The sequence below is a fragment of the Heteronotia binoei genome, chromosome 10 (genome assembly GCF_032191835.1).
Source record: "Heteronotia binoei isolate CCM8104 ecotype False Entrance Well chromosome 10, APGP_CSIRO_Hbin_v1, whole genome shotgun sequence".
Classification (NCBI taxonomy): Eukaryota; Metazoa; Chordata; class Lepidosauria; order Squamata; family Gekkonidae; genus Heteronotia; species Heteronotia binoei.
Window position 1 is genome coordinate 71,518,679 of NC_083232.1, and position 15,411 is coordinate 71,534,089.

The 15,411-nt window shown below is 42.6% G+C and overlaps 1 protein-coding gene across 2 annotated transcripts in view; it reads right to left on the reverse strand.

Annotated features, from left to right (window-relative positions):
• The window catches only part of ACAD11 (acyl-CoA dehydrogenase family member 11), a 39,049-nt gene extending 25,576 nt beyond the window's left edge, over positions 1-13,473 (reverse strand). The window contains exons 1-9 of one of the 2 annotated variants that reach the window (XM_060248880.1): positions 13,246-13,473; positions 11,140-11,239; positions 10,271-10,396; positions 9,427-9,588; positions 7,375-7,539; positions 4,161-4,308; positions 3,080-3,201; positions 1,168-1,274; positions 903-1,029 (exon numbers count right to left, since the gene is read on the reverse strand). In XM_060248880.1, coding sequence (XP_060104863.1) covers positions 903-1,029; positions 1,168-1,274; positions 3,080-3,201; positions 4,161-4,308; positions 7,375-7,539; positions 9,427-9,588; positions 10,271-10,396; positions 11,140-11,239; positions 13,246-13,382 — 1,194 coding nt within the window. In that variant the 5' untranslated portion in view covers positions 13,383-13,473. The remainder of the gene's footprint in view (positions 1-902; positions 1,030-1,167; positions 1,275-3,079; positions 3,202-4,160; positions 4,309-7,374; positions 7,540-9,426; positions 9,589-10,270; positions 10,397-11,139; positions 11,240-13,245) is intronic. The other variant, XM_060248881.1, reaches the window with a different exon arrangement.
• Between the last annotated feature and the right edge of the window lie 1,938 nt (positions 13,474-15,411).

A 15,411-nucleotide genomic window follows, 5' to 3' on the forward strand; every position in this document is an offset into this window, starting at 1 on the left:
TGGGACTTATATTTTTAAGAAGAGACAAATTTGCAGAGACAACTTGTCACTCCAGAGACAAGTTGGAGAAACGTCAACTGCAGGGTGACATGATAGAGGTTTACACGATTATGCATGGGATAGAGAAGGTAGAGAAAGAAGTACTTTTCTCCCTTTCTCACAATGCAAGAACTCGTGGGCATTCAATGAAATTGCTGAGCAGTTGGATTAGAACTGATAAAAGGAAGTACTTCTTTACCCAAAGGGTGATTAACACATGGAATTCACTGCCACAGGAAATGGCGGCAGCTACAAGCATAGACAGCTTCAAGAGGGGAATGGATAAGCATATGGAGCAGAGGTCCATCAGTGGCTATTAGCCACAGCTTATTGTTGGAACTCTCTTTCTGGGGCAGTGATGTTCTGTATTCTGGTGCTTGGGGGGGAGCACAGTGGAAGGGTTTCTAGCCCCACTGGTGGACCTCTAGATGGCACTTGGGGGTTTTTTGGCCACTGTGTGACACAGAGTGTTGGACTGGATGGGCCATTGGCCTGATCCAACATGGCTTCTCTTATGTTCTTATGTTCACTCATCTGCTCCAGCCAAAGTTCACTTTTCTACACAACTTTTAACGATACAGAAAACTTGCTGTCCTGTGCATGTCGTCATTCACTCCCTTGGAAACTTTTTGCGAATAAGGGTAAAACAAGGGCTGTAAAAATCAGCTAAGGATTTAAAGTTATTTATATCTAATGTTCACAAATAAAATGCAGTTTATTAAGGGATGAATATTTTATATAAAGAGTCGGTTGGATTTTCTTACCCAAACTTAGTTTTATAACCCACAGCAAAATTAATCCCTATTTCTATTAGCAGATAATAGTAACTGGATTTAGGCCTGTGTCATGCTTGGCAATCTGACCTTTTGAGCCGGAAAAACATGTTTTTCCATGAAATCCTTCACCTTCTGAAGCACTTCTTTACCCTTTTGAGTCTGCTGGAACAATTCTCCCACACTATAGGACTGGAAGCCAGAAGTAAACAATGTCCTAGAAGAAAAAACCAGATGGGTTAATAAACCCTCTTTTCTTCATCTATCTGGCCTTAAACACGCACAGGCACACCACAGCCTCAACTGATCTGAAGGGAATTAGTTCCATTTTTAAAGTCTTCTGAAATATTCTTACATTGTTGTGAGCTGTAATCCTTTTTCTGCCAAAGGTTTCACCAGATTGCCAAACTCATGGCTATTTTCTGCAGCAGAATTTCCTAAAAGATATCTGGCATAGATACCCTAAGCAAAAAATAAGACAGATTTGTGTGATTTAACTGGCAGCTTCAAAACTGAAATTCAGACGGGCCTGCTTTGATTGCCGCCTCATCTGAAACATGCAAGAAGACAATAAAGTACAGATGGAGATAAAATTCCCCATCTTCCCTCACCACAATTCCTTAAAGTAGATTTATTTGAAATGCTAACAAGACATAACATGGAAGAGCACAGCTATTTTGCACAAACTATCCAAAGAAGCTACAATTCTACCATGATAACTAGTAAAATTTAAACTTGGAGACTCTTAACAGCTGAAATAATACATGATGATTTTTGTCATGGTCCTATAGTCATATGGCCAGTTCACATAACATGAAATCCTTGCGGATGCCATTTGTATTATGAAGAAGAATTTATACCCGCCCTCCACTCTGAATCTCAGAGCAGCTCACAATCTCCTTTATCTTCCTCCCTCATAACAGACACCCTGTGAGCTGGGTGAGGCTGAGAGGGCTCTTATAGCAGCTGCCCTTTCAAGGACATCCTCTGCCAGAGCTATGGCTGACCCAAGGCCATTCCAGCAGGTGCAAGTAGAGGAGCGGGGAATCAAACCCGGTTCTCCCAGATAAGAGTCCGCACACTTAACCACTACAACAAACTGGCTCTCAACTGACGCTCTGTGAATACAGCTGTAAATACAGCTGCCAACCTCCAGGTGGGGTCTGGAGATCTTCTGGAATTACAACCAATACCCAGACAATAAAGACCAGTTCCCCTGGAGAAAATGGCTGCTTTTGAGGGCCAACTCTATGGTATTATACTCTGATGAGCTCCCTCCTCTCCAAAAGCCACCCTCCCCAGGCTCCTCTCCCAAATCTCTGGGAATTTCCCAACCAGGAGTTGGGACCTCTTATTATAAGATGGGAGTTCTGTATCTCTCAGATGCACACAAGCCCAATTCTGATTACAAACAGAATTGTTACTTGTTCTGTTGCAACACAAATTTTCCAATAGAACAAACAGTGGCTCTCTAGGACTGTTTTGATCAGAAATACTATTTGGGAGTAGGGTTTACAATTTATAGTTGAGAAGAAAAATACTCTATTTACAATAATGGAAGGCTAGGGTTCCCCCCCCCCAGGTGTGCTATCAAAAAAAGTACCGTATGTGTGTTTCTTAAATTTGCATAAAGTAATAGGATGATATTACGGTATGGTAACAGGGTAATAGAAACTTGCTTAATGTACAATTTTTGTTTAGGAGTGTCATCTTACATGCAGGGTTGTCTTCTTTTAGGTTAGATACAATATCTGTTCTTATAATAATGGGTGAGATCAGATCAGTAAGGCAGCAAAGGAGAAACATTCCTGGAAATATTATATCTTGAGAGAGGGCGAGTTAAAAGTACTTGTACCACTTAGACTCAGACCTACATGAATCTCAGTCAGCTGGCTGCTGAGATTCAAGACTAGGTAAGCAGGGAGTTACTCACCTAAGCCTAGAGGTAACAGCCAAACTACACAATATGCACAGCCCCACAGTGGGGCAAAAAGCACCTCCTTGAGGTCCTTTTGACTCAGGAAAGTGGCACAGGAGGAAGCATGGAGCTCTTCCTCCCCTGATCCTAATCAAGCCCTATGACACTTTGGGAACTAGGGATCTTGCAAGGAAAGCAAGTCAGGTGGGGGGGGGGGGTGTCATATGGCCAAATGTATAATGTAGTTTGGCCCTAATAGTCTCATGTGTATGGGGGGGGGGCAGGATTCTGAATTCTTAACCGGCCATGATTCAACTTGCATTAGTAAATTTGTCACAATCTAGATTACCTGGCATATTGAAGCAATTTTAAAAATCGAAAGGGCAAGGAAAAAATTCAAGTTGGGTAGAGAAGTGGCGATACCTCTGCAGCTAGTATAAACAGAGACCATTTCTTCAAAGGAAGGGATTCCTAGGAAAATGAAACTGAATAATTAGAAACTTAAGCTTGATATGCTACAGTTTTAAAATTCATTTGTACCAATTACACTTTCCTTCAATGATGTGGAACACTGATACAGTGAAAAGCAGATTTCTTTTCTCTTTTCTCATATACTGGGAAATGACTAGATAATCCCATTGGGGTTGTTCAGGTTTTAATGAAACTCTGTGCCCCAACACTGAGACCGATTCTACACGAGGCTTGTTCTGGGTGGAGAACCCTTTTGCTCCCGGGGCTTCTCTCCGTTTTTGCACCAGTTGCCATGGAGCTGCGAGTTGGTGTGGCGCTCTTCCGCAGCAAGTAGGATCCTCTTCCAAGCGGTTTCTGCTTGCCATGGGAGAATGGCATGCCAGCTTGCAGATCTGGGGCAACTTGTGTGAAAAGGAAGAGAAGCGGTGGGATCAAAAGGGTTCTCCACTCAGAACAAGCCCTAGTGTGAAATTGTTCTGAGAATCAACAGCTCCTCTCCTGATAATTCAGGCCCCTTCCATTTTGATCCAGTTTCCACCTGCTTCTTTAATGTTAGAAATAGGGCTTTTTTAAAGCAGGAACACACAGGAACACGGTTCTGGCTGGCTGGTGTCAGGAAGTGTGGCCTAATATGCAAATGAGTTCCTGCTGGGCTTTTTCTACAAAATAAGGCCTGTTAGATATTATCATTTCTAAAATTTTATAATCACTTCAAAAGCTATGATATCCTGGAACAAAATAATAAACGCAGTGATTCTATCAATCAGTCACACAGGTCTGCTGGGTAATTTCTTGAGAGCAAGCCTAGACCGAACGTGCTGAGGTTGCACAATACTCAGCATTTTACAGAAGAACATATCTGTCAATCATATGCTTATAAAAATGATAAGCTGTGTAAACAAATATCACATTTTAGTGTGGAGGGGGAGCACATTTTGTTTTAACAGATGGATGCATACCTGCAATGCTGCCTAAATGCTGGAAATTCTTTATATTCAAATGTCTGAATTCTTTTGGCCAAAAATAAAAAACAACAGAATAAGTAAAATCTGCCATTGGATGCCCTGTGGTTGAAAGTTCCCAGTCCAGCACTGCCAGGACACGAGCCTTGAAATGGAGAAATAAAGAAATATTTTAAAGAAATTTCAATAATTAAAAAAATACAGATCAGTACCTCCCAGCCACCTCCAATGGTGTCAGTTTGTGACAGTGAGAAAGGTCAATGCCTATACAAAGCAGCGGGTTCTCTGATGTCTTCCATTCCGCATGTACCTCTGCTGGCCCTGTATGGAGCTTTCCTAGACTGTACCAGAAGGTGGGCAGAATCCATCTCCATTAAATGAGCACCTGCCAACCTTTAGCACTCTGCAATACACAATACCACCTATCACATTTTTCAAAAATGCAAACATGGTCCCCATTGTATCGACCAACTGCCTCAGCTCTAGGGTCAGGCAGTGGTTGGAGATCTACTGGAATTACAACTGGTTTCCAGGCTACAGGGATCAGTTCACCTCACTCTCAAACTCAGCCTTCCACATGATCCACCCCCCAAATCTCCAGGAATTTTCTAGTTGGCAGCTGGCAACTCTACTCAGCCCTAGTAATACCACTGGGCCAGGGAGAGGGGGCATTCATTCTGATTCCTTCCTGACAACTCTTGCCTATTCCTAGCTAGTTCCCTGGTTTCCCCATGCTCAAAGGAGAGAACCTGTTTAGAATATCCTTGCTGGAGGAATCTGCATGAGAATTTGGCCCAGGTGGTTCTACGTGGGAAGAGCTTTGACTTATAACCCTCCCCTACCAACTCTACATCTTCTAAATGGACATTTGTCTTCACACCCTGCACTCTACAACAAGTATGGGACTCTACCACTTGACCATTTTCTCCTGCCATGAACCTCCACTAATATCTCCTGGCATCTCAGGCTGCACCCAAGCTAGATATACCCACCATCAGAAGCATGATAGAACATGGTTACAAAAGATTCCTGGAGATCTGGATTAAACAAATATGGTTGGTTTGCTTTTTGCAAATACTCTCTGAATAATATTTCTCATGAAAAGCTTTGCATTTCAGGGCCTGTTGCAAATTCAGCTGAAACCAGCATAAATGTCTTGGAAAACAACAGTTTGCCTCTCTGTGCATGGTATTGTAATGTTCATCCTCCAAACAACAATTTATAGCATGGGACTTGAAATTTCATCTCTCAGTAAAACTTAGCCATGGTAATACTGGTTTGGCCAGAGACAGAGCTTATCGCATACAAAGGCATGGGTATCTTTATCCTCTGGAACACAAAGGACATAAACACACAGTCTTTTTGTATTTTTCATGGCAGGTGTAGGTCTGCAGTCTTAGCACATTTTGGCTGTAGTTATAATAGGCGTTTCAACATGTGCTGCAGCTATAAACCAGCAGAACAGAAGTCCACCTTTGATAAGTTACTGACATGAGTGGGGCATCATTGGTCAAAGAGAATTTGAAATTAAGCTGAAAAAATAAACTGACAAAAAACTGAACAGTCTGGTTTCCATCAGAAACACTACTTTAGGTGCCTCCTGTAGTTTGAAAGATAATCCATTAAACTACTGTAATCCCATTTTATGGAGAGGGGGGCAGCCCCTGACTGATAGTGGCCATACTGTAGCCAGTGTCATATGGAGGACTTCAGTAGCCACCATTTTAAAAAAAAAAAAAAACCTCTGGATTTGGGCTCTCTCTCTCAAATCAATTTATTTGAAATGTATTGCACCATACTGGAGAATGACATTGTCAATTTGCAATGTAAAAATTATGCAACACAAACACAAGCCACTGAAAGACTGCTGTGTGTTAGACTAAAATGAAGGGAATTTATGCAGGGACATCCTTGCTTAACTGACAGATTGTGCCCCATGGCATGATCTACTACACCCAATTAATAGCTTCCCATTTTGCAGAATGAAATTCACCTTTAACTGTTGTGATTCGCTAAAGATTTTATAGCAGAACTCAAATCAGATACTGCTTACTGGTATATGATTAATTATGCGCAGTCTTGACCTTTATTCTGCAGGCATTGCACAATTTGTTATTTGTGTAAGAAAAGTTTAACTCCACAAACTAGATGGCACAGAAGTACAGGAAAAGAGCTCCAAAGGCTCCTTTTAAAATAATCTTTATCCCTTATTACAAAAAAAATCTGAGGGACCAAGAGGAATCATGGTTTCGTTGTGTGGATGACAATTAGGAAATTTGCAAACACTTGAATTGTCTTATACTGAATCAGACCATTAAGGTCAGTGCTGTCTACTTTGATTGGCAGCAACTATCCAGAGTCTCAGGCAGGGGTCTTTCACACCAGCTACTATCTGGTTCAATTACCTAGAGATGCTGGGACTTTCTTCATGCCAAGAAAATGCTCTAGGACTGAGCCCTGACCTTTCTTCAATGATGTGCCCACCATGACAATGCCAATTTCAAACAGGGTCGACAATCTCCAATTAGGGGCAGGGAATCTCCTAGTTTGGAGCACCTCCCTCCAATTCAGAGCTATCAGAAAGCGGGGGGGGGGGGGGGAATAGCTGCTGTGTGCTTCATTATATCCTATGGAGACTGGACCCCCCAAAGGGTATAATGGAGATTTGATCCATGGATATCTGGAGCTGAGAGGGGCTTTTTTTTTTTTTTGCTAGAGGCACCAAATTTTCAGCACAGCTGCTGGTGCCTTTCCTCAAAAAAAGCCCCAAGTTTTGAAAAGATTGGACCAGGGAGTCCATTTCTATGAGCCCCAGAAGGAGGTGCCCCCCTCCTCCATTGCTTCCAATGAAGGGAAAGCATTTAAAAGAAACACAGTCCCTTTAAATGTGAAGCAGCTCACCTGGAACTTGCTTCAGAGTTCCCTGTCCTGGAGCCACCTTCCCCTCTCCTGGAAAGGACCCAGGAGGAGTCCCCTGCCAGCTGCCAGGATGGATCTGGCAACCCTAATTTCAAAGTGGCCAAAATCCAGCAACATCCAGAAGTGGTGGTCTTGCTTTGGATATCAAATCCAAAAACATGTTTGGATGTTTGAAACATTTTTCTTGAAGGAAAAAGATTAGCCTTTCTGAAGCACTCAGAAAGGAACTGCTTTTGACATCAAAACTCTTGACAAACATGCTACAGCCACATTTGAAATATATGCAAAATACCTCTGTTGGATGAAAGATGACATTGTCTATTCTAAAGTCCCCATGAACCAAATGCTCTTCATCATCTCCACCTGGCAGGTTGTTCATTAACCATTCAGCTAAATCATTCATAGCTGGAATGTCCATATGAGCAGCTGCTTTGTACTGTTTTCCCCAAGTCAATACCTGAAAACAAACCCCCACAAATTACTTAACGAGAGGAAAAAACATGCCTGGTTGAGGTCCAACAGTACACCATTAAGATTAAATACTGCCAATGGGATCTAAAGCTAAGCTCAGGCTCAAACCAGAAGTCTTTGCTAGCCCAATGGAATTTCTGACTTCTTTCCTTCCAATTGCTGTCTCCAATTAGCACATCATATCTTGGGTGCATTTTTGACACAGTTTGTAATGGCAAGGGAGGCAGTCTTAACAAAAAAAACAACCCCAAGCCTGAAGTTGCCTTGTGCTGGGCAAAGGAAAATTGTTTAACTGTCTGTTATATCCTGGCCATAAAACTATAAATCCAATCCTTCATATGTTTCTGTGGAAGCAAATCCCACTGGTTGAATTATGCATGCACCCAAAAATGAGGTGACTGCACAATAGAGATTCCCTCAAGTTCAGTTTTATGCTAATGCACAAAATGAAAGCAAAGTAGACAAAACTGATAGATCCAGGTGGATAGCCATGTTGGTTCTGAGGCAGTAGAACAAAGTTTGAGTTCATCGGCACTTTTAAGACCAATGACATTTTATTCAAGGTGTGAGCTTTCCTGTACCCACACACTTCTTCAGGCACAATGAAATGGAAACAGAAATAACAGGTCATACTAACTTATTATTCTTTTAACCTGTTAAAAACATCTTTATTATTACGCATATTAATTCATTGCCTACCCTCTCTATATATGACAATTCTATTTCCATTTCATTGTGTCTGAAGAACTGCATGTGCACATGAAAGCTCACACCATGAATTAAACTTTGTTGGTCTTAAAGGTGCCACGAAACTCCAACTCTGTTCTAGATAAAACTAAAGCATAGAAGAAAGCACCTTTCCTACACATGCCCATTTATAAGAGTCCTATCTCAATTGAATGGCCCATGCTGGTCCCATACTGGACTCTTGGCTCCAGTGTAGGCAACAAAGCAGAACAGAGGGAGTATTGCAAGCTAAATTAGGGTGTGGGTGTATATTCGTACGTGTCTAGATGTGCACAGCCTCCCCCTCAGACAAGTACATTTAGGATGGCAGTCCAAAGGTGCAGTTGGCTTTTGTAAGTGAGCTCAAAGGCTGAGGCTGCCTCTCTCTTCTATTCATGTCAGTTCATAAGTTTACTGCCTCTTGTAGGAATGATAAACCGGCATGGCTAGGTAGTCAAGCAATTTAAGGAAGGAAAAAATACCAAAACATCAGATATCACTTCAGTACTTCCAGTCTGATTAATAAGTAACCAGGTAGTCAGGAGCTATGGTGAATCTGATCAATTTCCAGGCTTAAAATACTAACACATTATCTTAAAATGTTGCACCCTCTGCAAACACATATATGCTCACTCCAAGGACATTTTTAAAAAAATTACTGGACAGGTCTACCTGAACAATTTGCAGCTGTTGAGCAAGCAACTTATTTTCTACTTCCCATCTACCTGAAAAAACAAACTCATTTTCTCAGAAAACATTTTGCCTTTTCTTCTAATTTAATTTCTGGTGCCATCTCCAGAATGCTATTTTTATCCCCCTTAAAAAAAATGTGGAGTATGGAGTATATGTGACATAGAAAACATTTGCAAGCAGAACATTTAAAGGCAGTGTAAAATCTAATCCCTAGAGTTTTGGACTTCACAAGGGTCAGATATCTACCTATCCGTAAAGCTCACTGGGTGATCTTAAACAACACACTTTCCCTTAGTTTTATCTACCTCAGAGGGTTGTTGAGAGAATTAAAGGGGGTAGAAAATCCTGTTTATGCAACCATGAGAAAACTGAAGAAGGGTGATAGATTGATATTGACCAGTGTCAAAAAACTGCCATAAAATAAGGCCGAGCAATCAATTTGGGAGATCTTTACCTGCCTCTTACAGTAGCCTGGTCCTCTTCCATAGCCTTGGAGCCCCAGTGAATTTATGTTGAATGAGTGCAACTGGGCCAGAGTTTGTATTGCAGCTACATACAATGCTGATCTTTCCGCTGGGCTTACTTCAGGTAAAGCAATGTTTCGGAAAATGCGTCCCTAAAGATAAATATTGATAGAAGAGGAGAAAGGAGAAAGGAATTGTAGCTCTTAATATGCATTTAATAATGTACACAAGTGTGAATCACAGGATCAGAGATTTTAGTGCTGATGTTCAGAAAGATTCACACACAGCTTCTTCCACACTGAGCGCAATCTTCCGCCCACACAAGGGAAGATTGCTTCACATCTCATGCTATGAAGTTGGATGAGTAAAGCAAAGTCAACCCAGTAATTACAAATCCTCCCCCCTCTTTCAAGTGGAAACACCTAGTAGGTTGACCCTTAGCAGTGGAATCTTTCACCTGGTCATATAACAAAGACAACAGCAGGGGTGGCTATATTTCAGTAACCACACATTATAACACTGGGCTTGGTATGCACTTAAGGATATATCTACCGCATTTAAACTCAAGAATTCAGTTATTACTAGGTCTGAAAGAGCTTCTTTATGCAAACCCAAGCTCAGTGGCTTTTCTGATGCAAGATGGGTGAGGGCAAAGACTCCTTGAGGCATTGAAATATCTTCTCATGCAGCAGAGGGTGGCTGTGGTTTGGGAACTACAGATCTGCACACCACCACCCCAGGCAGATAAAACAGGTTTGCAGGGATCTTTGAAGCCTATTGCCAGTCAGACCTCAGAACAGTGTGTAGTGAATATACTGCGATGGGAATACAAACCTGTACATGTTGCATCACATAGAATTCTGTTCCAATCACAGAAACATCACTGCAGTATAAAAGGGGCTCAGGAACAGGAAATCCAGCTGCAAACAAAGCTTTCTGGACCCGATATTCTCTGTCAATCTGAAAAGGATACAATGGGATATGCAGCAAGGTAAACATCAAGAACATAACCCACAGGAAATTATGTGCTTAATGTAACACTGAAATCAACAATCTAACTAGGTTCTTAAGTTCTTAGAGAGTTCAGCAATTATCACGTAAAATATTTTAACCATTTTTCCTCCTCTATATGGCTAAAAATAATTTACAGAAATAATCACAACAATCAATAAAAATATCCACACATCCAGTAAAATCAGTACAACCTGAATAAAAACCAAGTCAATTACTATTTTCAAAAGCCCTTTTGTCCAAGTACACTTTGCACAACTTCCTAAATGACAAGAGAGTGGGGGCTTTCCTAATACATTCAGGGAAGTAGTTTTACTAATAGTCAGGGCTTTTTTTTGTGCTGGAGCCTACAGGAGCGGAGCTCTGGCTGGCCCAACCTGCCATGTGCTCCCAGGACAGGCTGTGGCTTAATATGCAAACAAGCTCCTGCTGGGCTTTTTCTACAAATGCCCCCCCCCCTGCTAATAGCGTAATCTTAAACAGAAGTACACCCTTCTAAACTCACTGACTTTGACTGACTTGGGTGTAACTCTCCTTAGGACTACACTTTAAATGAATTTTGTACATATTATCCTTTATGGTTTTTATCTAAGGAGATCCACTAGGACCCAGGATATAGGAGTGAAATCAGTAATATTTCCAAAGAGAGACCAAATTATGGTAATATTTCATACCAGCTAGCTTTGCCATACCTTGTGAGCTTGTGGTAGGAGAGGCCCATGAGGCTTTTTCCTAAGGACATAGGTGCTAAGGCCTTTCTTCAGGTAAAAGGTTGGGTTGGACTGCCCAGAACTATGCAAGTAAAGATAAATATTATTGATAATGAACATTTTAAATGAGAGAATTCTGTTGGTTGAATAGTTTAAACATGAATTTAAATATCAACAAATTGTCAGAAAATCAGTAAAGTTATTCTTCCTTCACTGGACCAATTCTACTTTCAGAATAAAAGCTGCAAACATTTAGATCACAATGAGGTTCTTTAGTAGGTGTACATGATGAAAGCAAAAGGCAAAACACAAATCTCCAGGAGTTTCCCAGGCTGAAGTTAGAAACCCAAGACATCAGCTTTTTCTATGGATCCTGTTAGTGCAGCAGTGCTCATGGAAGCAAACTCCCTGCACCACAGCCTGCTATGCTCCATGGAATTGTGCCCCAAGGGTCAGCAGACTCACCGGAACACATGGAGATAGGCCAGTAGCGAGAGGACTGTCACTCAAAAACTCTCCTAAATAATTCTGTTTTACAGCCCCCCCCCCCCAGAAAAAGCTTGTAAAGTAGGATGTTTCTACACTTCTTCCAGAAGGCTATTCCACATCTGGGAGCAGACAGACTATGTTGGTCAATTGTTAGTGTAAGAAGAAGAAGATATTGGATTTATATCCAGCCCTCCACTCTGAATCTCAGAGTGGCTCACAATCTCCTTTATCTTCCTCCCCCACAACAGATACCCTGTGAGGTGGGTGGAGCGGAAAGGACTCTCACAGCAGCTGCCCTTTCAAGGACAACTCTGCCAGAGCTATGGCCGACCCAAAGCCATTCCAGCAGGTGCAAGGGGAGGAATGGGTAATGAAACCCGGTTCTCCCAGCTAAGAGTTCACACACTTAACCACTACACCAAACTGGCTGTAAGGAGGGAGAGTGAGAAGGAGGGAGAGAGAGAGAAGGAGTTACCATATAGGTTCACACATAGGCAGGTGGGCCAAGTGACTTTGAAAAATAAAGCACCAACATCATGAACATGACACAGCAACATATTAGTAGCAAATCCAAAGATTTTAAAACTGGGCTAAGAGCTGGCGAGAATGTTATAAAGGTAAAAAAGTTAGTCCCCTGTGCAAGAACCAGTCGTTTTTGACTCTGGGGTGACGTTGCTTTCACAACGTTTTCACGGCAGACTTTTTATGGGGTGGTTTGCCATTGCCCTCCTCAGTCATCTACACTTTCCCCCCAGCAAGCTGACCTCGGAAGGATGGAAGACTGAGTCAACCTGGAGCCGGCTACCTGAACCAGCTTCCACTGGGATCGAACTCAGGTCGTGATGAGCAGAGGGCTCCGACTGCAGTACTGCAGCTTTACCATTCTGCGCCACGGGGCTCTCTTGAGAATGTTATATCCCTCACAAAAAAAATAAACCATTCTCTAACACATAACACAGTAGGATATTTGAGTCACGTAGCACCTCAAAGATCAACATTTCCCATGGTATGAGCCAGCAGTGGCTAAACTGCAGCTCAGGAGCCACATGTGGCTCTTGAAGCTCCCACCACCCTGTCGGCTAGCTTGGAGAAGGCATTTCTCTCTTTAAATCACTTCTCCAAGCCAAGCCAGCCAGAGGCTTAGAGAATGCATTTAAGGCTTCTTTCTTTCCACCTCTCCCTCCCCATCTATTTGCGAGCCACTAGCCAGTATTTAACACCTTCCTTCCCTCATACATTTGACACTCTATGTGGCTCTTCTGTTAAGCAAGTTTGGCCACCCCTGGTATAGGCTTTACGGAGTCAAAGCTCGTTTTGTCAGGCTGGATATTTGTTTCTATGCAAACAAATCTGTGACAAAAATTCGTTGTATAAGGACAATGGGACCAGAACCAGCCACTTGCACGTCTGTACTCTTTCTCTCACAAATGCTTTGAGTTTGATGAAGCCCCGCCAACGGCTGTCTGAGCCTCTACAGATATGTTGCAGAAAGCTGTGGAAGGCGCGACTCAGCCGCCAGATTTCCATGAAACGTCTCCTGCGCTCCCAGCACAGTCTGCCCGCATAAATCCATTTATGTCTTGGGGGCGCCGGCGTTACCTGTACTGCCTGACGAGCAGAGCTCCAGGTGGCTGCAGAGGAAAGCCTGGCAAGTGCTGGCACAAGTATGCCTCCAAGGCCGCTTGGTCAAATTTGTGCCGCGCTCTCACTTCAGTGGTGTCCGGCTCCGCTGCCATTTCCAACCCTCCGTCGCCAAATGCAAGCCGCTGTCAAATAGCGCCAGGCTGCCGAGGGCGCTGCTAAAGAAAGGCAAAAGCAAAGGGGTTCGGCCCCTACGGCAAAAGCGTAACTCCGGCAACTGTTTTGCCCATTGCCAAGCTGCGCTAACAGCGTAACCTGTTCGCGCGAGCCATTTGGAACTCTGCCCAGAGCCTGCTCCTCCCGCAGCAACACTTGGCTGCTTATTCTTTACTACATTCTCTTCGTGAGTGGCTTGAAGCTAGCGGGCAGAGTCTGTGAGCGTCCGTCCGCTAAATGTATCCGCCACCAAACACTATAAATGTTGATGCCCCCCAAATATAATAGGAGTCTAAGTTGGGCGTGGCCTTTTAAAGACTCACTAAATGTATTCCAGCAGAAGGATTCCGTGTTGTTAATTGAAATACTGTTTAATTTTGCTACCAAAGACTGAGAGGGTGACCCCATAAGACAAGATTTGTTTTAAAAATACTCAAACTTGTGGACTTGAACTTTATGATCTTGTAAACGGTCTCTGTACTTTTCTTATCAGATTCAAACTTCACCTAATTGCAATATGCCTCACCCCTTCTCTATTTCATGGTCCTTTGATCCCGTTGTTTACACATATAAAATGTCTGGTATGTGAAGGTGTGCTTCTCTCTGCTATATTCATTTGAAGATATGGGCTCTAGTCCAAGAAAGCAAGTGCTTTTCCAAGTTGGTAGCCTTGTCACAAAAAATCCTGTTTGTTCTTGCAACAGCAGACTTAACACAGCAGTGTGGACTTGTATGAACACTCTTATCAAGTCTCAGCTGATTTATGGTGACCCCATAGGCCAGGGGTGGCCACACATGGCTCTTTCATACATATTGTGCGGCTCTCAAAGCCCCCACTGCCCCATTGGCTGACTCGGAGAAGGCATTTATTTGTCTCTTTAAATCACTTATCCAGGCCAAGGCAGCCAGTGGCTTGAAGAATGCATTTCCAGCTCTCTCTCCCTTCCCCAATCTATTTGCTTTCTTTCCAACTTTATTTCTTCCCTCCCTCCCCTTCCTTCCTTGCGGCTCTCAAACATCCGATGTTCATGTCTTACAGCTCTCAAACATCAGACGTTTATTCTATATGGCTCTTTGGCCACCCCTGCCATTGACTTTTCAAGGACAGAGACAAGCAGGAGTAGCTTTCATTACCTTCCTTTGCATAGAGACCCTGGAATTCCTCGGTGGCCTCTCATCCAAACACTAACTAGGGGCAACCCTCCTTTGCTTCCAAGCTCTGATAAGATTGGGCTAGCCTGGGCCATCCAGGTCAGGGCTACCACAGTTATAGGTTTAGAATTACTACTATGGAAAGTGCCGTGACCATAATTTGTATCCACCTATTACAGACATACACTATTTTTAAAAGTCTGTTATTCTACCTTCTCCAGCTGCAAACTCCTTGTAGTGGGTTTAGGTTAGAGTACTCTTCAGTACAAATACTTTCTGAGGAGTAAACCTCATTAAATATACCTGAGCAGTGTTCCCTCTAAGCTGAGTTAGCGTGAGCTACCTCACAGATTCTTAGCCTTCAGCTCACACATTTTTGTCTTAGCTCAGAAAGGATGACCCAGAGCATAATTATTTATGCAGTAACTCACAACTTTAATGCCAGTAGCTCAAAAAGTAGAATTTTTGCTCACAAGACTCTTCAGCTTAGAGGAAACATTGGACCTGAGTAGTCCTGTTTAGGATGGCACTATCTTTGTAGGAGTTCACTGAGCGTTTCTGAAGACAGAAAACCGAAAAAGGCAGAATCAGAGTTATGGACAGAAAGATATTTCTATTCTTTCTGGAGAAATGAGGTAGTCACACCCCAGCAAAGGAGATGGGTGCCGGACAGGGTAGTTTTTAAAAGAAGCTGCTGTCAAAGATAATATGCTTCCTCATAACTCCCAAGAATTATTAAACTGGTTTCAAGAATACAGACAACAATCTCAATAGGAACTACGCTTGCATAAATGACTTGAACACTGAAAATGTAAA